The sequence below is a fragment of the Balearica regulorum genome, chromosome 31 (assembly GCF_011004875.1).
Source record: "Balearica regulorum gibbericeps isolate bBalReg1 chromosome 31, bBalReg1.pri, whole genome shotgun sequence".
Lineage (NCBI taxonomy): Eukaryota > Metazoa > Chordata > Aves > Gruiformes > Gruidae > Balearica > Balearica regulorum.
The window spans coordinates 1,172,417-1,196,014 of record NC_046214.1 but is presented as its reverse complement, the minus strand read 5'-3'; the positions used below and the strand labels follow the sequence as shown (position 1 = coordinate 1,196,014).

The 23,598-nt window shown below is 58.1% G+C and overlaps 1 protein-coding gene across 1 annotated transcript; it reads right to left on the bottom strand.

Annotated features, from left to right (window-relative positions):
• Positions 1 to 470: 470 nt before the first annotated feature.
• LOC104635919 (uncharacterized) lies at positions 471 to 22,060 on the bottom strand. Its single transcript, XM_075738259.1, has 13 exons — positions 21,994 to 22,060; positions 18,295 to 18,351; positions 17,669 to 17,791; positions 15,747 to 15,857; positions 14,568 to 14,727; positions 13,258 to 13,505; positions 12,768 to 12,904; positions 11,527 to 11,675; positions 6,448 to 6,545; positions 4,475 to 4,637; positions 2,248 to 2,501; positions 1,561 to 1,697; positions 471 to 632 (listed from the first exon to the last, which is right to left on the bottom strand). The coding sequence occupies exons 1-13, from the start codon at positions 22,058 to 22,060 to the stop codon at positions 471 to 473; spliced, it is 1,866 nt and encodes a 621-aa protein (XP_075594374.1).
• Positions 22,061 to 23,598: the final 1,538 nt, after the last annotated feature.

The following is a 23,598-nucleotide window of genomic DNA, read 5'->3' as shown; positions in this document are numbered from 1 at the left end:
ATACATGCGGCCATGAGTTGTCCACCATGGCCACCAACACCAGATACATGCGGCCATGAGTTGTCCACCACGGCCACCAACACCAGATACATGCGGCCATGAGTTGCCCACCACGGCCACCAGCACCAAACGAGTGGTTTCAGGTTGCCACCGTAGCCACCAGCACCAAACAGACGTAGCCACGAGTTGTCCACCGTGCCCACCAACCCCAGCCCTCAGAACCGGTGGCAAATTCCTCACCACGCTCATGGTGACCATCATCCTCCCACACCTCCCCTCCACCCCACGGCCTCGATGTCCGTGGTGGAGCCACGGGATGGTGGAAGGTGGCCACGTTTCACAGGGCTTTATTCCAGGAGGTCTTCCCCGGCGCACAGGGAGGACGGCGCGGGATGGGAGAAGGGAGAAGAAGACCTCTGGTGTTTTGGGGGAATGGGGTGAGGGGAGGACTCTTCTTTTTTGGGGGTGGCTCAGATGTGACCGTTCCTCCTCATGGTTTCATGGATCCAGGCGGTGAACTCGCAGACGCGGGTGTAGACACCCGGCTTGCCCCGCTGCCCGCAGACCTGCATACCCCATGACACGATGCCCTGCAGCTCGTCCCGGCACACCAGAGGACCTCCCGAGTCACCCTGGTGGAGAGAAGCACCCCATGAGATGGACCCACGGTTGGATTTCCCCAAAATCATCCAACTCCACCCCACGGGGACACCTCAGGCACGTTGGTTCTCCCTCAGGTACCACCATGTCCTATGGGGTCAAGGCATGGAGACCACCATGTCCTGTGGGGTCAAGACATGGAGACCACCATGTCCTATAGGGGCAGGGCATGGAGACCACCATGTCTCGTGGGTTCAGGGCATGGAGACCACCATGTCCTGTGGGGTCAAGACATGGAGACCACTATGTCCTATAGGGGCAGGGCATGGAGACCACCATGTTCTGTGGGTTCAGGGCATGGAGACCACCATGTCCTATGGGGTCAAGGTATGGAGACTGCCATGCCCTGTGGGGTCAAGGCATGGAGACCACCACGTCCCGTGGGTTCAGAGCATGGAGACCACCATGCCCTGTGGGGTCAAGGTATGGAGACCTCCATGACCTATGGGGTACTGGACCTGAGGCCCAGGAGGTCCATATAGCACTGGAGAGGTCCCTATAGTGCCCTGGGGTCCCCGTAGCACCCAGGAGGGGCTGTAGAGTTCTTGGGGGTCCCTCTAGCACCCAGACCTTCCTATAACATTCTGGGGGTCCTATAGCACCCAGGAGGTCCCTATATTGTCTAGGGGTCCCTATAGCACCCATCGTACCTATGGAACCCAGGTGGTCCCTATAGCACCCAGAGGTCCCCATGGTGCCTACAGCACCCCGTGTCCCCAAAACCAATACACCACAGAGTTGGGTTCTTCTAGTGGTCCTCAACGTCAAGCGGGCAGGGCGGTCCCACCCCAAGTCTTCTCCAATGGGGTGTCTCCTCAAGGGTAGGGTGGGTGGAGCCACCCAGTCCTCAGCCTACCAGGGTGGGTGGGTGGGTGGGTGGGGGCAGCACCCTAAACCTACCTGACAGGAGTCGGTGCCACCCGAGCTGATGCCGGCGCAGAGCATGTTCTTGGTGATGCCTTTGGGATAGAGCTTGCTGCACTCCTCGTTGGGCATGGTGTAGACCACGCCGCACTGGAGAACATCGGGGAAGTACCCTGGGGATGGTGGGACATGGTCATGGGTCTTGGAACACACCTCAATCCAAGGGTAGGGTCCTGGCTGGACCCTCTCTCTTCCAGGGTGACATGGGTGGTGAGAGCTCCACCATGGAAGATACCCTCAAGGTGAGGGATCAATGGTCATGTTGGAGGTTATTTGGTCTCCTGCGGGTGTGGACCTGGTGGACACCCTCCACGGTCAACCTATGGACCACTGATGAACCCAGGCCTCCCTCCAAGGGGAGATGTCCCCAAGATGTTGAGATGTCCATAGGACACTGAGATGTCCCCAGAACACTGAGATGTCCCCAAGAAGCTGAGATGTCCCCAAGAAGCTGAGATGTCCCAAAGACACTGAGATGTCTCCAGAACACTGGGGTGTCCTCAAGACACTGAGATGGCCCCAAGATGCTGAGATGGCCCCAAGACACTTAAGTCCAAAGATACCGAGATGGCCCCAAGATGCTGAGGTGGCCCCAAGATGCTGACATGGCCCCAGGTCCCTTGAAGACCCTCTCACGTGATGGCAGAAGGTTTTTCCACCTACCTTCAGGACTGCTGGTGCTTCCCCAACCCGACACGATGCATTCGGTGTTGGGTGGAGGACAACGTTTGGGAAGGGCCACGGGGTGGATGAGGTCGGTGAAACGGACCGGCTTCTGGAGCTTCAACAACATGATGTCACTGTCATGGCTGGTGGGGTTGTAGTTGGGATGGATGAAGGCCTTGACCGAGTTGACGCATTGCTCCGTTCCTTCCTTGGTCTTCAAACTGTGGTCGCCCATGCGGATAGGGATGGAGCTGAGAAACGAGGTGGAGAAAAGACCATGGTGAAGTTCTCCGGTGGACGTGGAAAACGTCAGGGAAGGTCCACGTGGTGGAGGTTGGGAGGAGCTCCTGAGAAGTAGGGCAGAAGGCTTTTCCCTCCTATCATTAATATCTTTAACCAGATGGGGAAACTGAGGCTCGGAGACCAAAGTCGCCCAGCAGGTCAGCCGGAGAAGTTGGCCAAGACAAGACGAATCCTCCCTGGTCCAACCCAAGTTGAAGAAGAACCGGCTTCGACCTGGAGACCCGGATGTCCTGGCCACTCTCCAGGTCCCTGCCACGCCCAACTAAACCCTAAAATTTGGATTTTCTTCCTCATTTTTGGTTTTGTTTTGTGGTTGTTTTTTTTTTTTTAACTGGTGGATCCTCCTCGTGCGTTGGTACTCAACCAGGAGAAGGTCGGACCACCAAAAAGTGGAGGAATGTCCACGTTTCTACCTCGAGGAGATGGCTTGAACCCCCCCGTGGTGTGGGGACGGTGGCCTCTGTGGTCCTCTCATGGGTTCAACACGTGGGGTGCCCCTTCCCAGACCAGTCACACCAGTTACCGCAGGTTCCTCAAACTGGTTTGCCCTTCTCCACCCATCCTGTTCTGGTCCAGGCCAGGTCTAAGTCCAAAGAACTGGTGGGAATGGGGAGAGGAGAAGACCTCCCCATCATCGGTCACCAAAATTTGGGGAAAGTTCAGGTCCTTTTGGGCCAGCCCTCCCCATTGTGGCCACCTCCCCCGGCTGCCTCAGGTGGCCAAGGGTGGAGACCTCCATGGGAGAGTGAGGACCATGGGACGTGGTGCCCATGACCCAGCATCTCCTGGAGAGAGGGACCACATGGCTCTTGGGGAGATGTCTGCATGACCCTGCAGAACCTCAGGAGATAGGAGAACCTCTTGGCCATACTCAGGGGAAGCCCAGCTGGATGGTTGTGGTGGCCAACCCAGTTAGATGGTCATACTGGGAAGCCAATGTGATGGTTGAGGTGGCCAACCCAGTTAGATGGTCATACTGGGAAGCCAATGTGATGGTTGAGGTGGCCAACCCAGTTAGATGGTCATACTGGGAAGCCAAAGTGATGGTTGTGGTGGCCAACCCAGTTAGATGGTCGTACTGGGAAGCCAATGTGATGGTTGAGGTGGCCAACCCAGTTAGATGGTCATACTGGGAAGCCAAAGTGATGGTTGAGGTGGCCAACCCAGTTAGATGGTCATACTGGGAAGCCAATGTGATGGTTGAGGTGGCCAACCCAGTTAGATGGTCATACTGGGAAGCCAAAGTGATGGTTGTGGTGGCCAACCCAGTTAGATGGTCGTACTGGGAAGCCAATGTGATGGTTGAGGTGGCCAACCCAGTTAGATGGTCATACTGGGAAGCCAAAGTGATGGTTGTGGTGGCCAACCCAGTTAGATGGTCGTACTGGGAAGCCAATGTGATGGTTGAGGTGGCCAACCCAGTTAGATGGTCGTACTGGGAAGCCAAAGTGATGGTTGAGGTGGCCAACCCAGTTAGATGGTCATACTGGGAAGCCAATGTGATGGTTGTGGTGGCCAACCCAGTTAGATGGTCATACTGGGAACCCAACTGGACGGTCACGTTAGGCCATAGAGGTGGCCTCCTCTCTGCCCAGTTAGCCACCCAGTCCCAACTGGTTGACTGGTTTCACGGTTGATGGGAAGAACCGAGTCCCAGAAGGCTGTGGGGCAGCGAGGAGAACCTGAACTAGCTACAACCCACCCCCCCCCGCCATGACCACCTCTACCGTTGAGGTTCTCCACCCACGTTGAGCTGAATCCCAACCAGTTCCTCCCATCTCCAACTCGTGGTGGACCTCTCCACGGTTCTTCCCAATAACCCATGGCCAAAAAATAAAGGAAGGGGGGGGGGAAACGGGATGGACACCCCACCCCACCCCACCCCACCCTGACCGCGTGGTCCGGGGAGGTCACCCCCCACCTCTTGGTGTCGCAGTGGGCGGCCGTCAGCACCCATGACTTGCCGATGAGGACCCCACCGCAGTGGATGTTCTTCTGAGGACCGAGGAGGACCACCTGGTAGGGGTGACGCTTCTTCTGGCATTTGTGACCCCCCACGATCCGGTTCTCGTCCCCCACGGCCGCTGCGGGAGCAGAGACGGGGTTCAGCACCTGCCTGGCCCTCCCAGTTGCCTCCCAGTTCCCTCCCAGTTGCTCCCAGTTCCCTCCCAGTTCCCTCCCAGTTCCCTCCCAGTTCTCTCCTAAGAGGTCCACGTGGCCACTCAGCTCCACCCCATGTCACCCCCGTGTCCTCCCACCTCTCCTTCTCCCTCCCAGTGTCCCCAGTGACCTCCCAGTTCCCACCCAGTGCCTCCCAGTACCTCCCAGTGCCTCCAGGTTCCCTCCCAGTTGCTCCCAGTTCCCTCCCAGTTCCCTCCTAAGAGGTCCACGTGGCCACCCAGCACCTCCCCGTGTCCTCCCAGTGTCCCCAGTGACCTACCGCTTCCCACCCAGTGCCTCCCAGTTCCCTCCCAGTTCCTTCCCAGTGCCCGCCCAGTTCCCTCCTAGGGGGTCCCCGTGTCCTCCCAGTTCTTCTTCTCCCTCCCAGTGTCCCCAGTGACCTCCCAGTTCCCACCCAGTGCCTCCCAGTGGCCTCCCAGTGCCCTCCCAGTTCTTTCCCAATGCAGCCTCATTCCCCCTCCGTGGCCCCCAGTACCTCCCAGTACCTCCCAGTACCTCCCTGCGCCATGCCATTTCCTCCGCCTGCCCAGTTCCCTCCCAGTACCCCCAGTTCCCCCTCGGCTCCCTCCCAGTACACCCTCAGCACCTTCCAGTTCCCTCCCAGTACCTCCCAGTGCCTCCCAGTGCTTCCGCATTCGTCCCCACGTGCCACCAGTGTGCTCCCAGTGCCCCCAGTTCCCCCCCAGTGCCCCCAGTGCCTTCCCAGTTCCCTCCCAGTTGCCTCCCAGTGCCCCCAGTTCACCCGCAGCTCCCTCCCAGTACCGGTTCCAGTGCTTCCTCTTTCCCTCCCACTCACACCAGTATGCTCCCACTGCCTCCCAGTGTCCCCAGTTCACCTCAGGCTCCTTCCCAGTACACCCCAGTGCCTTCCCGGTGCCTCCTGGGGCCTCCCAGTGCCTCCCAGTGCCCTCCTAGTGCTTCCCAATTCCCTCCCAGTGCCCCCAGTTCACTCCCAGTGTCCTCCCAGTGTCCCCCAGTGCCCTCCCAGCACCCTCTAGTGCTTCCCAGTTCCCTCCCAGTGTCCCCAGTTCACTCCCAGTGCCCCCCCAGTGCCCTCTCCGCACTCCCTAGTGCCTTCCCAGTGCCTCCTAGTGCCCCCCTAGTACCCTCCCAGTGCTTCCCAGTACCCTTCCAGTCCCTCCCAGTGCAAACCAGTGCCCTCCCAGTGCCTCCCAGTGCCTGTCCAGGGCCTTCCCAGTGCAAACCAGTGCCTGTCCAGTGCCTCCAACTCCCTCCCAATTCCTCCCAGTACCCTTCCAGTACCCCCCCCCAGTGCTCTCCCAGTACCTGTCCAGGGCCTTCCCAGTGCAAACCAGTGCCTGTCCAGTGCCTCCCAGTCCCTCCCAGTGCCTCCCAGTACCCTCCCAGTGCCTCCCAATACCTCCCAGTACCCCCCCAGTGCCTCCCAGTACCCCCCCCGGTGCCTCCCAGTGCCTCCCAGTACCCTCCCAGTACCCCCCCCAGTGCCTCCCAGTACCTGTCCAGGGCTTTCCCAGTGCAAACCAGTGCCTGTCCAGTGCCTCCCAGTGCCTCCCAGTCCCTCCCAGTGCCTCCCAGTACCCTCCCAGTGCCTCCCAATACCTCCCAGTACCCCCCAGTACCCCCCCCGGTGCCTGCCGGTGCCTCCCAGTGCCTCCCAGTACCCTCCCAGTACCCTCCCAGTGCCTCCCAGTACCCTCCCAGTGCCTCCCAGTGCCCCCCAGTGCCCCTCACCGGCGGCCAGGAGCAGCAGCGGCAGGAGGCGCTCCATGGCGGCGGGCGCGCGCAGGGAGGAAGAGGAGGGTGCCGGGGTGCCGGGATCAACCCCCCCCCTTTAAATCCCCGTCGGGCCCCGCCCGGGCCGGTTGGGGCGGCAGCACCCACGGATACGCCCAGGCCCCGGGGCGGAGGGTGCCACCAGTGCAAACCAGTGCGGACCAGTACAAACCAGTGTGCCCCAGGGCCTGGCCAGGGGCTTTCCCAGTGCAAACCAGTGCAGACCAGTGCAGGCCAGTACCTGTCTAGGGCTTTCCCAGTGCAAACCAGTGCAGACCAGTACCTGTCTAGGCTTTCCCAGTGCAAACCAGTACCTGCCTAGGCTTTCCCAGTGCAAACCAGTACCTGTCTAGGCTTTCCCAGTACAAACCAGTACCTGTCTAGGCTTTCCCAGTGGAAACCAGTGCAGACCAGTACCTGTCTAGGCTTTCCCAGTGCAAACCAGTGCAGACCAGTACCTGTCTAGGGCTTTCCCAGTGCAAACCAGTACCTGTCTAGGCTTTCCCAGTGCAGACCAGTGCAGACCAGTACCTGTCTAGGCTTTCCCAGTGCAAACCAGTGCAGACCAGTACCTGTCTAGGGCTTTCCCAGTGCAAACCAGTACCTGTCTAGGGCTTTCCCAGTGCAAACCAGTGCCTGTCTAGGCTTTCCCAGTGCAAACCAGTGCAGACCAGTGCAGGCCAGTACCTGTCTAGGGCTTTCCCAGTACAAACCAGTGCAGACCAGTACCTGTCCAGGGCTTTCCCAGTACAAACCAGTACCTGTCTAGGCTTTCCCAGTGCAAACCAGTGCAGACCAGTGCCTGTCTAGGGCTTTCCCAGTGCAAACCAGTGCAGACCAGTGCCTGTCTAGGGCTTTCCCAGTACAAACCAGTGCAGACCAGTACCTGTCTAGGCTTTCCCAGTGCAAACCAGTGCAGACCAGTGCCTGTCTAGGGCTTTCCCAGTGCAAACCAGTACAAACCAGTGATCCCCAGGGCCTGGCCAGGGGCTTCCCAGTGCAGACCAGTACCCTGCCAGTGCCCCCCCCAGAGCCTGGTCAGGGCCTTCCCAGTACAAACCAGTGCCCTCCCAGTGCCTCCCAGTACCTGTCCAGGGCCTTCCCAGTGCCTCCCAGTGCAAACCAGTGCCTTTCCGGTACCTGTCCAGGGCCTTCCCAGTGCAAATCAGTGCAAACCAGTCCCCTCCCAGTGCTTCCCAGTATCTCCCAGTGCCTCCCAGTACCTCTCCGTACCTCCCAGAGCCTGTCCAGTGCCCTCCCCCAGTGCCTCCCAGTGCTTCCCAGTCCCTCCCATTGCCTGTCCATTGCCTTCCCAGTGCCTCCCAGTATGCCCCAGTACCTCCCAGTACCTCCCAGTCCCCATCCTATTCACGGCCAGTTACCCACCCCCAAATTACCCACAATCCCCCCCCCCGCCCTGCGCGGTTCCGGTGGGGACGAGGAGGACGATGACGATGACGAAGGGGGAGGAAGGTCCTCAAGGCCACCGGGGCGGTTCCTCAACCCCCTCCCCGTGTCATCGTGCCGGTTATGATGTCATCGTGACCTCGTTCGGCACTTCCTGTCTTCATCGGGGCGGCCGGTTTGGGGACGTCGAGGTGGTTTCCGGGGGGGGGGGGGCAACGGGTTGGGTTTGGGGATTATGGGATGGCGATGGACACCATGGTGGTGGGCACCCATCCCTGGTGAGATGGCACCCATGGTGGTGGGATGGCACCCATGGTGGTGGGCACCCATCCCTGGTGCAGATGGCAGCCATGGTGGTGGGCACCCATCCCTGGTGGGGGGCGTCCATCTCTGGTGGTGAGCACCCATCCCTGGTGAGATGGCACCCATGGTGGTGGGCACCCATCCCTGGTGGTGGGCACCCATCTCTGGTGGTGGGCACCCATCCCTGGTGAGATGGCAGCCATGGTGGTGGGCACCCATGGTGGTGGGCACCCATCCCTGGTGGTGGGCACCCATCCCTGGTGGTGGGCACCCATGCCTGGTGGTGGGCACCAATCCCTGGTGCAGATGGCAGCCATGGTGGTGGGCGCCCATCTCTGGTGGTGGGCACCCATCCCTGGTGAGATGACACCCATGGTGGTGGGCACCCATGCCTGGTGGTGGGCACCCATCTCTGGTGGTGGGCGCCCATCTCTGGTGAAATGGCAGCCATGGTGGTGGGCACCCATGGTGGTGCGCACCCATCCCTAGTGGTGGGCACCCATGCCTGGTGGTGGGCACCCATGCCTGGTGCAGATGGCACCCATGGTGGTGGGCGCCCATCCCTGGTGAGATGGCACCCATGGTGATGGGCACCCATGCCTGGTGGTGGGCACCCATGGTGGTGGGCACCCATGCCTGGTGAAATGGCAGCCGTGGTGGTGGGCACCCATCTCTGGTGGTGGGCACCCATCCCTGGTGAGATGGCACCCATCTCTGGTGGTGGGCACCCATGCCTGGTGAAACGGCAGCCGTGGTGGTGGCCACCCATCGCAGGTGCAGATGTCACCCACGGCGATGGGTCACTGTCCCCACCTCCAAGGTCAGATGCCACCCGTGGTGGTGGCCACCCATCCCTGTCACAGATCAAGGTGACACCGATGGTGACGGCCACCTGTGGCCAGGTTGTCGCCACTTGGCCAGCAGGTCCTCGCGTGTCCCGGCCACCACCCGAGGCGTCTCCTGAGGTTCTCATGAACTTGTCCCCCTAAGGGACAACCAGACCTGTCCCCAAGGTGCTAATGACCCTTGAGGACCCCCAAAAATCTGAGGACAGTCCCCAAAAAATACCTCCAAGGGAAACCTTCTCCCTTCCCGAGCACCTTCCGCTAATTAAAAGACTAATTAGTCCTAACGAGGTTTCCTTGTCCCTCTCCGGATGTCCATGGAGGACCTTCCACGAGCTCCTCATGTCACCGTGTCCCCAGAGCCACCCCCCCCCGTCCCCACTTCCCTGGGTGACCTCATCTTTCAACGAAGCTCCTAATTAGCGCTGCCTGCTGTAATTAATTCATTAATTAATTAGCTAATTAGTAAGGGCGAGGTCCTCACGGCCGGTGAAGCTTCTTCCCCTCGTTTGGGAGAAGAAAGCTCCCGGCATCGGGACGTGTGCAGGGATTGGGCCGAGGATTAATTAACCTCGTTAATTAGTCTTGTTAATTAGGCCCTTTCCCCAGCGCGGGGGAAGGGGGGTGGGTGGGTGGGGTGTTTCTCGTTAACGCTAACGAGGGAAAGTCAGCCGGGTCGCTCGTTAAATGGTCGGTGTCCCCCCCAAATCCAGTTACACCCCCCCCCCCCAAATTCTCACTGCCCCCCCAGTGCTCCCAGTGCTCCCAGTTACCACTGCCCCCCCCAATCCAGTTACCCCCCCAATTTCCACTGACCCCTCCCCAGTGCTCCCAGTGCTCCCAGTTCCTGCTGCCCCCAAAACCAGTTACGCCCCCAAATTCCCACTGACCCCCCCCAGTACTCCCAGTGCTCCCAGTTCCCACTGCCCCCCTTTCCCAGTGCTCCCAGTTCCCACTGCCCCCAAAACCAGTTACCCCCCCCTCAAGTTCCCACTGCTCCCCCCCCCAGCACTCCCAGTGCTCCCAGTTCCCGCTGCTCCCAAATCCAGTTACCCCCCCCAGATTCCCACTGACACCCCCCAAGTGCTCCCAGTTCCTGTTGCCCCCCTTTCCCAGTGCTCCCAGTTACCACTGTCCCCCCAAAACCATTTAACCCCCCCCAAATTCTCACTGCCCCCCCAGTGCTCCCAGTGCTCCCAGTTACCACTGCCCCCAAATCCAGTTACCCCCCAATTCCCACTGACCCCCCCCCAGTGCTCCCAGTGCTCCCAGTTCCCACTGCCCCCAAATCCAGTTACCCCCCCCAGATTCCCACTGACCCCCCCCAGTGCTCCCAGTTCCTGTTGCCCCCCTTTCCCAGTGCTCCCAGTTACCACTGTCCCCCCAAAACCATTTAACCCCCCCAAATTCTCACTGCCCCCCCAGTGCTCCCAGTACTCCCAGTTACCACTGCCCCCAAATCCAGTTACCCCCCCCAGATTCCCACTGACCCCCCAGTGCTCCCAGTGCTCCCAGTTCCCACTGCCCCCCTTTCCCAGTGCTCCCAGTTCCCACTGTCCCCCCAAAACCATTTAACCCCCCCCAAATTCTCACTGCCCCCCCAGTGCTCCCAGTGCTCCCAGTTACCACTGCCCCCAAAACCAGTTACCCCCCAATTCCCACTGACCCCCCCCCCAGTGCTCCCAGTGCTCCCAGTTCCCGCTGCCCCCAAATCCAGTTACCCCCCCCAGATTCCCACTGACCCCCCCCAGTGCTCCCAGTTCCTGTTGCCCCCCTTTCCCAGTGCTCCCAGTTCCCACTGCCCCCAAAACCAGTTACCCCCCCTCAAGTTCCCACTGCTCCCCCCCCCAGCACTCCCAGTGCTCCCAGTTCCCGCTGCCCCCAAAACCAGTTACCCCCCCCAGATTCCCACTGACCCCTCCCCAGTGCTCCCAGTTCCTGTTGCCCCCCTTTCCCAGTGCTCCCAGTTCCCACTGCCCCCAAAACCAGTTACCCCCCCTCAAGTTCCCACTGCTCCCCCCCCCAGCACTCCCAGTGCTCCCAGTTCCCACTGCCCCCAAATCCAGTTACCCCCCCCAGATTCCCACTGACCCCCCCCCAGTGCTCCCAGTTCCTGTTGCCCCCCTTTCCCAGTGCTCCCAGTTCCCACTGCCCCCAAATCCAGTAACCCCCCCCCCAAATTCTCGCTGCCCTCCCAGTGCTCCCAGTGCTCCCAGTTCCCCCCTCAAACCCCGCCATGAATCCGTCGCTCTGATTTCGCTCTTTTCCTTTATTTTCCAACCCAAATTTCACCGTTCCCCAAGTGCATTTTGGGAAATTTTAATTTAAATTTTTTTTTTTTAATTTTTTTTTTTTTTTTGGGTTTTTTCTCCTGCCCATCCCACCCCAATAAGGGGCTGAAGTCCCTGGTGGGGGAGGGAGGAGGTCCGCCGGTGGTGGTGGGAGGATGGAGGTGGTGGATCTAAGCGGGGGGGTTCCTCACTGTCTCCCGACGTATCTCCTGATCCAGGGAACGGCTCGGCAGACGTTGGCGTAGACGCCGGGTTGTCCACGTCGCCCGCAGACGGCCATGCCCCAGGAGACCACGCCTTGCAGCACCCCGTTACACACCAGCGGACCCCCCGAGTCACCCTGCGGGGAGGAGGACACGTGGTGGGTCTTACTTGGGGCGGGGGGGGGGTGTAGACCTTGCGTGGGCTCCATCCCCATGGTCTTTCCATGGTTTCATGGGTTGGGTAGGTGGGAACCCAAATCTTGGATGGACTCGTTCATGCGCCGTGACCCATCCCCAGCTCCGTGGCTCAAGCAGAAGGTCATTGGTGGCAACCCAAACCTTGGATGGGCCTGGCCACGTGCCATGACCCATCTCCAGCTCCGTGGCTCAAGCAGAAGGTCATTGGTGGCAACCCAAACCTTGGATGGGCCTGGCCACGTGCCATGACCCATCTCCAGCTCCGTGGCTCAAGCAGAAGGTCATTGGTGGCAACCCAAACCTTGGATGGGCCTGGCCACGTGCCATGACCCATCTCCAGCTCCGTGGCTCAAGCAGAAGGTCATTGGTGGCAACCCAAACCTTGGATGGGCCTGGCCACGTGCCGTGGCCTTTCCCTGGTTTTATGGGTTGGGCTGGAGATAACGGTGGAGGAACCCAAACCTTGCATAGACCCATCCATGTGCTGTGACTCATCCCCAGCTCCGTGGCTGAAGCAGAAGGTCGTTGGTGGGAACCCAAACCTTCGTGAACTGTCCACGTGCCGTGGCCTTTCCCTGGTTTTATGGGTTGGGCTGGAGATAACGGTGAAGGAACCCAAACCTTGCGTGGGCCTGTCCACGTGCCATGACTCATTACCAGCTTTGCGGCTCAAGCAGGACATTGGTGGGAACCCAAACTTTCATGAACCATCCATGTACCGTAGCCCTTCCCTGGTTTTATGGGTTGGGCTGGAGATAACGGTGAAGGAACCCAAACCTTGCGTGGGCCTGTCCACGTGCCGGGGCCCATCCCCAGCTCCATGGCTCAAGCAGGATGTTGGTGGGAACCCAAACCTTCATGAATCATCCGTCTGCCGTGGCCTTTTCCTGGTTTTATGAGTTGGGTTGAAGGAACCCAAGACTTGCGTGGCCTCATCTCACCCTACATTTGAAGTCAAAACCACACCAAGACCCTCCTTGTCCCCAACACCAACCTGGAAGGTGGCCGAAGGGACGTCACCCCCACCTTACCTGGCAGGAATCGATGCCCCCCTGGGGGACGCCGGCGCAGAACATGTTGGCGGTGATGGCGTTCCCGTACGCCCTGGCGCACTTGTCCTGCCCGAAAGTTTGGATGGCGGCGCACTGCAAATTTTTGGGCAGCTTTGCTGCAGAAGAAAGGACGGAGAGAACGATGGTGAGAAGGAGAAGCCCCCTAAGATGCTGAGGCCTGAGCGGACTTCGTTACACCTGTCGGTAAAGGTTCTTTGGGAGGTGGACGCTGGAGATGCTTCCATCAGAGGTGGTTGACACAAAAGAAAGCCAACCCCCCCCCAAGGGAAAAACCCACCTAGAAGTCGTTCTCTGGGTGGAGTTAAGGTGACATCACGGAAGCCCTTATCTCATTTTCCCAGCTGAGAAGGTCACGTGGCCTCCTTGGCGAGCTCCCCTTCCCCCCATCCAATTGCCTCCTCCTCTCCCTCCCACCTCTTCCACCGAGGTCTCCACCACGAGCCAGTACCTCCAGGGGACTTGGTGGTGCCCCAGCCAGAGACGCCGCACCTCATCCCGTCCGTGGGACACCTCGTGGCTAATCTGATCTTCTTGATGCTGTTGCTGAACTGAATGGGTTTGTTCAACCTCAGGAGCATGAAGTCATTGTCATTCCTCCGGGGGTTGTAGGCCGGATGGACCAGGACCTCTGAAATCGACCTCATTTCCCCCGTTCCATCCCGTAACGTGTCCGTCCCGATTAACACCTTGAGGTCCCTACCGAGGGAAGAAGGTCAAGAAATCAGTGTCGGTTCCTCCAGAGGAGATACATAAACCCTTGACCTCAAGGGTTGTCCATCAAGCAGACGATCAAGACCTTGAAGCTTCTCCACAGGGGACCATTCAGTGGGCAGAGTTAAGGTGATATGGCCATGGGACCACCTTATCTTGGTGCCCTTGGTGGGGAGGAGGTCAGGTAAACACGTTAATGCCTTGAGGATTCATGAGCCACCTCTCCTCCAAGAGCTCTTTGATGGCTCAGGTACCCTGGAGGCATCTCCCATCTCCACGGGAAACTGTTGCGTCTCTTAACTCCAGCTCCTTGGCTTCATCTTCCTCACTCCAGGAGTCCCACCAGCAACATCTCAGCAACGTTGCCCTGACCTCAACTTCTTCCCAACTTTTCTTTTGCCTTTTTTCCCCCCCATTATTTCCCCTCCAAAAGATCTGGTTTCCTCTCACAGGACCTTGTGGAGAAGCTGGAGAAACTTGGCTGGGGGGGGGACACGACCTGCTCCATTTAGTGTCATCACCTGGAAAAAGGGGGTAACTGGACCTCAAAGGGGGTTGGATTCCTTAGAGGTTCGTAGGTGGAGGTTGTCACCCTGCAGAGGACACATCAGCTTCTCCACTCACCATGTGGAGGATGACTCTGCCTTCATTGCCCTCTAGAGGTACCAGCACCTGAACACCAACATCTGGAGATATCTGTGCCTGAAACATCAACATCTAGAGCCACGGGACACCAGAACTCTGGAGGTAACATCTGGGGTACAAATATCTGGATATACCGACCTCTGGATACCTCTGGTACCCACCTCTGGAGCTACCAATCTTTGGAGGTACCAGACTCAACTTCTGGACCCCAAAATCTGGAGATGTTCACATCTGGAGGCAACAAACTCTGGAGATGTCAACATCTGGAGCATATGTCTCTCCGGATACCACCCTTTGGAGGCATCAGCTTCTGGATTTGCCACCATCTGGGTGGCTAACACCTGGAGGCATCAACCTCTGGAGACCCACCTCTCACCCTTGGCTCATGAGAAGTCACCTTACCTGACTGGTTGCCTACAGTGGGCGGCTGTCAGGACCCATTGGGCACCTATCAAGCTTCCTCCACACAGGATTTGACCTCTCTTGATGAGGGCAACTTGGAAAGGTCTTTGGTTGATGGAGCAGGGTCTTCCACCGATGATACGGGACTCATCCTCCGGCACTGTAAGACAGAGGACCAAAGGCCACCGTCAGTACGTTGCGTGGCTGTAGCCAACCGCGACGTCTTCCAAAGAAACCTGCCGGGTTTGGGTTGAAAAAAGGGCGAAACGTTGCAAAAGGCGGTCTTGAAGAAGGTGAGATGGAAGAGAAAAGGGAAAGGTCTCTATTTTTCAGCCTCAAACTCCCATCGGAACACTCAAAAATCATCTTAAAAACCTAAAAATAATATTTTTTTATTAATTTACTGAGTCACCTGTCAGCCTGCTGGGGTAGGGTTGTTTTTTTTTTTGGATGAAAAAAGAGATGATTTGGGGACCAGTTGAAATCCAACCGTTTGTAGCCCAGATTGAGCCAGTCCTTGAAGATCTGTTTTCTCCTGGTGCCACCTGATGGAGCTCATGACTCCATCACCTGACCACCCATCCCAGGTAGATGACAGGGGTGGGACTTCCCATAAGGAGACACCCCCCCACCCCCCCCCCCCGCCACCATGGGACCGGTGTCCGTCATGTTGGGTTGGGCCAATGAGCTGTCCTGGAAATCATCGCGTTATCAGGAAGTCACCAGGAGCCACTTATCTCCTCCGGTTTCACCATGTGCCTCTGGGAGGGGCATCCGTTCCACCTCTAAGATTCCTCCCAGCCCAAGATTGGACTCCAAAAGGGAGGTGACGCACCCCTAAAAGAGCTGATTTCTTCGTCCTCGGTTGGTGAGAAAGCCTGTAGGACCAGCTCAAAAAGCTTCCTACCTCCTGGACGGCTCATCTACCCATAGTTAGGGCCAGGGTTGGAGATGGTTGCATCAACCTAAGCAGGAGAAGCCCTGACGCAGGGGAAAAAAAAAAAAAAAAAATAGAAGAGGACTTCACTCAGGAACGTGAATCTTTATGGCGTTCTGGAGTTGAGATGTCTTGGTCCCATCAGGTTGATTGAGAAGAAGGAAAGAGGGTCATCAGCTTGGTTTGGGGGTCTTTGGTCATATCACAGAAAAAGGGTCTCACCACTTGAAGCCCTCCACTACCGACATGGATCTTCCAATCTTTCGCATCTCTGGAGGCATCTCCCTTCGCTTTAGGTGGCTGCAGCAGACAGGTGGCCGCTGGAGATGCCCAACGTTCCATCTCCAATGATCCTTGGAGAGAGGAAGGGACCATTCTGAGAGGCAATCCCACCCTATCCAACATCAGACGTCTACAAGATGAGGTGTCCCATTTATTCATCATCATCATTTATGATGAATGAGGTTTACGGGGTGACCATCTTGAGGCCGTGACCATCTTGAGGCCATCACCACACAGAATTCCGCTTGGGTGTCCGCACAATGGAAGTCCAAAGCCTTGTGACATACTCCTGGTGTCCCTCCTGGCCTCCATCTACAGCTCTATGCAGGCAAACCTCAGGTGGCACCTCTACCAAGGCCACTGGAGAAGACCCCTGGTGCTGAGTTGTGTCCAAGTGGGAGGAGACAAGATTTAAAAAAAAAAAAAAAAAAAAGGAGAATCAGCGCCAAAAAAAAGTATTTTTTTTCAGGAAAAAGACTTCCCTCCCACCCCAAAAACACGCAGGAGGACTTTCAAATGGGAGATATCAAGTCCTTGTCCTCTGAGATGTCCTCACAGGTGTTGGGCCTGAGTCCCCCACGCCACGGTCTGGGGCCTTCCAGACCTTTTTGGCTATTTTGAGGAGAAATCGTGACTCCAAGCGTTGACCGCCTTGGCGAACAACCGTATTGATCGCAGCGCGTGCGAGGTGGCTCTGGTCCACGGCATCTGCAATTGCTTTCCACCGAAGGTTGGGACATTGGAATTTACCAGTGGGACTGGTTTGTGCTGGTGGGGATTACAGCCTGTGACGGGTGGCGATGGGAGACGCCCAAATTTCAAACCGCCTGGAATTTGCCACTATCCGGTCCCAGCAGCGCTGCCAAAATCGATGGGTGGCAACCATCCTCCAGCAGATGCTCATCAGGGAAGCATCCCTGGTCATCCCAAGATCCATCTTTGCACCTTCAGAGACCAACCAGCGGGTTTAGATTCCACCAAACTCCTTGAAGGCATCTCAGCAGCTTCCCTGAGCTCCCACGATGGAGTGGTATCCATCCACAAAGGTCAATCAGTGGAGACGTTGGCAATGCGAGATGGTGGATCCCGCCCCGTGGTAGAATCTATCCCTTGGATTTCCAGAGGCTACCGGTAACTGGAGAACTCCAACCAAGATGATGGTGCCTCCATCCCAAAGGATAAACCTCCCCACCAGAAAACAGTTCCTGGAAGGTCACGGGGTAAATTATCCAGCCATCGTGTCTAGACACGACCTTGTTCCTTCTCCACAGGACCCGGATGGTTTGGATTCAGCTCTGGGGACACAGATTTGGGTTAAGAGGCACCAAGATCAGGTCAGATCCGAGGTCTTTGCATCCAACAATCAGAAACCATGGGACTCCTCTTTCCACCCTAACCGAGACCCATGCATTTGGGTTGTCCTTCAGCAGAGCATCATTTTGGAGGCCAGAAGAAAGGAAGAGAATGTTCCCATCGGGATGGAGTCTCTCTCCTTCCTTTCCTTCACCCCGGGTGACTTTTTTTTGTCTCCTTCTTTTTGCAGCTGTGACAGACATCCCCGTAGGAACTTCCAGAGGAGGGAAAGAAGATGTCCTGGAGATCCCAACACCTCCAACGGGGTGCAGAAATTTTCCTCGGCGTCTCTTTCGAGGCCATTTCTCCGCGTCAAGGGGGTTGTTTTATCCCAGCTCGAAACCAAAACACGTTTCGAAACTGTAGGGCCTTGCCCAAACCTTCCCATCGGCAAAATTCCCACGAGCCAAGAGAAGGCATCTCCGCATCCCATCCCATCGCATCCCATCGGCCACGTTCCCCTTACGAGGTGCTCGTGAAACACCCGTGGTGTCTCCATCCCACCTCCTTGGCCACCGGTTTGACTTACGCTCGTTGCCTTCGTTGCCCTTCACCTGAGCTTGTGCCGGTGGCGAGGTGGTCAGCAGCAATCCGGCTGCGAGGATGAAGATAGGGATGAAGCTGAAGGACCTGTGGCCATCACGAGCCATTCCTGGGCCAGAGAAAACAAACTGGATCAGCCCTGGGGACCACAGGAGAGCGGCCGATGCCACGTGGGGGCTACAGGGAAGGTCCTCAGTGGTGTCCTTCTGCCTCCCAGGTGGGATGGAGGCGATGTGACCAAGACACCGGTGGTGTTTTGGTGCACCTTCACCCTTACAGACCTTGGGGTGGTCTTGGACCCTCTTCTCCACCTTGTTTTGGTTGAGTTCAGCTCACTGGTGGCACCAAACCCACCTGTATGAGCTCAGGAAGGACCACCTCCCTCCTTATCTCTGTGAAACTTGGAGATCCAAGCTCAACTGGGACACGGAGGGTGTTCCCACCAAACCCATCCAAACCTGAGCCACCACGTGAGCTGAGCACATAGGGATGGATGGATCCAACCCGTGAGAAACATCCACCAAGAGATGGAGATGCCTGGTTCCCACATCACCCCGCAGCATCCATCCCTCAGAGGGATGTCCGTGGTCCTGGCCACGGGGATGGACTCACCTGCCGGAGGAGAAGAACGGGGCCGGCTCGGCGCGTCGGGAAGCCGAAAGCCGGTGGCTGGGTCATATTTATACCCGGGTTGAAAAGTAGGCCGTGTCTCCAACGGGGTGAGTCAAGTGCGGTTGGGCGACGGGTCCGCGCGGCAGCGGGGCGAGCGTGGCCCGTGGGTGTCTCCCCGGCCCCGTGGGTGATTACTGCTTTGATGTCCTAGAGGAAACACCGCCGGGTTCCTCGGCAAAGTGGAAACGCCCTCTCCTCCCATCGTCAGAGCCGCCCTGGACACGGGGTTGAGGAGTCCCAAAAACAGCTCGCCCAGGCGGACCGGCTGGCTCACCCCTCCCCGCGTCCCGGTTTGAGGGGGGGGGGGTGTCAGTGTCAGGGGGAGCCACATTTTGGGGTGGACCCCACTAGAGATGCATCTTGGTGCCCCTCAACCACCTTCATCCAGTCCCGGGTTCTGCTACCCATCAAGGAGCCACGTTTTGGGGTTGACCCCACTGGAGATACGTCCTGGTGCCTCTCCACCCCACCCCTCCACACCCCCGGGGCATGATGGACGTGTCAGGGTGCTGACCCGGCCCTTGGGTGTTGTGAAATGTCACGGTGCTGCCTGGCTGCTGCCCGTCCTGTCTGGCTGGGTGTCTGTCTGTCTGTCTGTCCTCCCACCTGCCTGGCCATCCATCAGTCTCCATCTCCACCTGACTGTTGGTCTGACCGGCCATCTGACTGCTCACCTGTCTACCTGTCTGACCATCCGACTCTTAAGTTTGTCCATCTGTCTGGCCCTCATCTTTCTCCCCGTCCATCCAACTGTAAGTCTGTTTGTCCATCTATCTGGGCGTTTGCCCATCCATCCATCCATCCATCCATCCATCCATCCATCCATCCATCTCTTCGTCCATCTGACTGCACGTCTGTCTGTCCAACAGCTTCTCTGTCCCATCCGTCCATCCATCCGTTTCACTATCCATCCATTCCTCTCTCCGTTTGTCCCTCAGCCCATCCGTCCGTCCATCAGCCCATCCGTCCGTCCATCTGCAAACGGCCAGTCTATCTGCTCACACCTCTGTCCCTCCATCTCCACGTCTATCTGCCTGTCTCTGTCCATCTGTCTGTCCATTTCTATAGCCGTCTCTCTGTCTGACTGTCTTTCCAGTGAGCTGGATAGCCACCTGTCCATCTGTCCTCCTATCTGTCCATCCATCCAGCTATCGAGCCATTTCTCCATCCATCCATCCATCCATCCATCCATCCATCCATCCATCCCTCCATCCATCTCTGCATCTAGATGTCCATCCATCCATCCATCCATCCATCCATCCATCCATCCATCCATCCCTCCCTCCATCCATCTCTGCATCTAGATGTCCATCCATCTGTCCATCCATCCATCCATCTGTCCATCCATCTCTGCATCTAGATGTCCATCCATCCATCCATCCATTCCTCCATCCATCTCTGCATCTAGATGTCCATCCATCCATCCCTCCATCCATCTCTGCATCTAGATGTCCATCCATCTGTCCATCCATCTGTCCATCCCTCCATCCATCTCTGCATCTAGATGTCCATCCATCCATCCATCCATCCATCCATTCCTCCATCCATCTCTACATCTAGATGTCCATCTGTCCATCCATCCATCCATCCCTCCATCCATCTCTGCATCTAGATGTCCATCCATCTGTCCATCCCTCCATCCATCTCTGCATCTAGATGTCCATCCATCTGTCCATCCATCCCTCCATCACTCCATCCATCCCTCCATCTATCTGTCCATCCATCACTCCATCCACCCTCATCTCACACACAAGCACACTAGAAGCCAGGTAGACCTCATGTGATGCACACGCATGTTCACACACTCCCCGTGCACGTGTGTGCACACGTGTGCAAGGACGGGGGGGGGGTTGGCATATCCAAAAGGAGCACGTGTCTATGCTCCCAGCTTGGGATGCCACCTCCAAGGAGGGACCCTCATGGCTCCAGGGTGGGGGAGAACAACCTCTGGAGGACATCACCGGACCGGAGGTCTCCAGGGACCTACGTGCCACCTTCCTTTGGCACCCGGCGCCGGTTGCACGTCCCCGATGAGTAACACCGCGGATGTGGGTGAGCGATGGGCGAGGCCACGTCCTGCTGCCAACCCAGCTGAGCTCTGCGAGTCGCTTCTGGTGAGTCAAGGGGACACCGGGGACAGGGGGTGCCACTCGTGTCCGTCCCCCCGCCCCCCGCTCAGCTGGACACTGTCCCCAACCCTGGAGGTGTGTCACCTCCCCATCCTCGTTCCCCCCAGCCCCAACGGCATGGGGGTCTGGAGGGTCTCCAAGGTGGGAGGTGACCACCCCGTGCCCAGAGAGGGTGACCCGGGTGCAATCAGTGTCACCCACCGTCCCCAGGGCCATCCGGACCATCTCCTCCTGGGGTGGTGGCAGCAGTTGAGGACCCCAACGTCTCCCGGCCCTTCCCAGGGCGGATTTCACGTGCGTGTCGGGGCGTGAGACAGGCGCCGGGTGGACGGGATGGGTGGCCTGAAATTCCTGCTGAGCTCAGCAGCCATCTCCAGCCCCCGGCACCTCTTTCCACGAGGTTCAAGCCATCTTCACCGATGGTTCTCCTCCCCTGGGAGAAGCGTGTTCGAGCTCTGGCATGTCCTGCAGCGGGAAGGTCTCAAAAGATGGGTCTTCTAAAGCCACCCCAGCCCAGCCATCCTCCATGCCGGTGGGAGCAGAGCTGCAACGTGGGTGCAGGAGCTCCAGGGATGGTGCTGAAGGCACCTCTGTGCCTCTTCAATGGCCCTTTCGGCAGGGCCAGGAGAGGAGACGAGGCTGGGAGCAGCTCAAGGCAATTAACAGCCTGACGAGCAATTAAGGGTGGAGAAGCCCAGGAGCTGAGTCCTGACGAAAGGAAAGGCCGGGTTGGGATGAATCACAGTTTGGAGATGCTGATCTCGCTCTCTGCTGGTGGCAAGAGGAAGCCTGGGGCTGGGTTTGGTCCTAAACCTGGAGGTGAAGCTGGAGGTCCTGGAAGGGCAACTGTCCCAGCAGATCCATAGAGGTCTGGTCTGTGGAGAGCCTCAATGAAGAGGCTGTGGCCTTGGGAAGCCCATCTGTGGAGGTCTGGTCTGTGGAGAGCCTCAATGAAGAGGCTGTGGCCTTGGGAAGCCCATCTGTGGAGGCCTGGCCCATGGAGATCTCATTTACCAGGATGCCATCCCCTGGAGATCATATCCCATGGAGGTCCGGTCCATGGAGACCTAATCCACCAGGTGAATCCATGGTGATCGCCTCCCATGGAGATATAGTCCACAAAGATCAAATCCACCAGGATCCTGTCCACCAGGATCCCAGCCCATGGATGTCTGGTCCACTAAGAATCCATTCATGGAGATCTGGTCCATGTTGATCTCAGCTACAGGGATCCTGTCTGCGGAGATCTTGTCCGTGGAGTGGTCGGCTGCAGAGATCATCTGTGGAGGTCTCATCCATGGGGATCCCTTCTACAAAGCACCTGGGCCATGGTGATCCTGGTGGAGAGATGTGGTGGGCAGAGATCTCATCCACTGCGATCCTGTCCATGGTGATGCCACCCATGAAGGGATAGGACATGGTGATCCCGGGCCATGGAGATCAATTCCACAAGGCTTCAAACCACGGGGAGCCCATCCTTGAGGAGCCCGTCTATGAGGATCCACCCTACAGCCACCATCAGCCATGGAGATCTGGTCCACAGAGATCCCCTCCATGGGGATCTTCTCTATAGACATCCTTGGCCATGAAGGTCCACAGAGATCCCATCCATGAGGATCCTTGATCCCCCAGGGACGTGAAGGGACGAGGGGACTTCACAAGGTGACACGGGGGCTCCCAAGGGGAACAGAGATCCTGGGTGGGGACACGGGGCACATGAGGGAACATGTTGGGGGACGTGAGAACATCAGAAGATATGAGGGGATGGGGGTGGACATGGAGGGGGTCATGAGGGAAGATGGGGACATGGGGAGACCCGAGGGGACACGGGGGGACCGCGAAGGGCCGCGAGGACACGTGGGGGCACATGGGGGGGTCATGAGGGGACAAGGGAACCCATGAGGGGCCCCAGAACCCCACGGAGATGGAAGGGGGGGGGGGGATGATGATGTAACCGCAGCGCTGGGGGCTGGGGTTGGGTCAAACCAGTTCTCCCAGTTCCTCAGCTCCCATCTTGGGCGTAATTAGCGCTAATTACCTAATTACCCTGCGGGCCCCAGGCAGAGCCAGCCTGGGCCTGCCACCCACTGCCAGGGCCACCCAAGACCTCCTGGCCCCCCTGCCAGCTTACAGTGGCAGGGAGGGGACATGCCACCACCCCCCCCCCCCCCCCCATCCCTGTCCCCTCCCAGATGTCCTCACAGCCCTGGGAGCGCTGTGTCCAAGGTGGCCCCGGGTGACACAAGAGGTGTCCTGGGTGACATGGTAGGTGGCCCTGGTTGACACACGGGGTGGCAGCACCGTGGGTGGTTGTGCCCTGGGTGACACAAGGGGGTGGCAGTGCCCTGGGTGACCCAGGGTGGGGGGGGGGGGGTGGGGGTGGTGGCCCTGAGTGACACATGGGCTGGTAGCACCGTGGGTGGCAGCGCCCTGGGTGACACAGGGGGTGGCTCAGGGGACACGGGTGACACAGGAGTGGTGGTGTTGGGGTGCCAGTTCCTTGGATGCAGTGGCAGTGGCCGCACTCCAGCTGTTCCTGACATGGCTCAATGTCACCTCCATGGACATGGGGACCTACCAGACCCCATGGACCTGGCTGTGCCACCTGCACCTCCATGAACATCTTGGCTTGACCCCAAAGGCTGCATTGACCAGACCCCCATGGCCTTGTTGTGTAGACTCCAACAATGTGATGACCAACCCTCCGTGGGCACAGGGAGAAGACCTCATTAGACAGCTGTAGACATGTTAGATAGACCCCAATAGATGCCTGACTGTACCTTCATGAACATGTTGATAGATCCCAGTGGACGTGTTGACCAGACTTCCATGGACGCTTTGACCAGACCTCCATGGACACATTGACCAGACTTCCATGGACACATTAATCAGACCTCCACAAACATGTTGAGTAGACCCCAACAGATGCATTGACCAGAACTCCATGGACCAGACCTCCATGGATGCATTGACCAGACCTCCATGGATGCGTTGACCAGACCTCCATGGATGCATTAACCAGACCTCCACAAATACATTGAGTAGACCCCAACAGACACATTGATGAGATCTCAGTAGGAACCTTGACCATGGATGATGGACAAGCTGGAGTTGC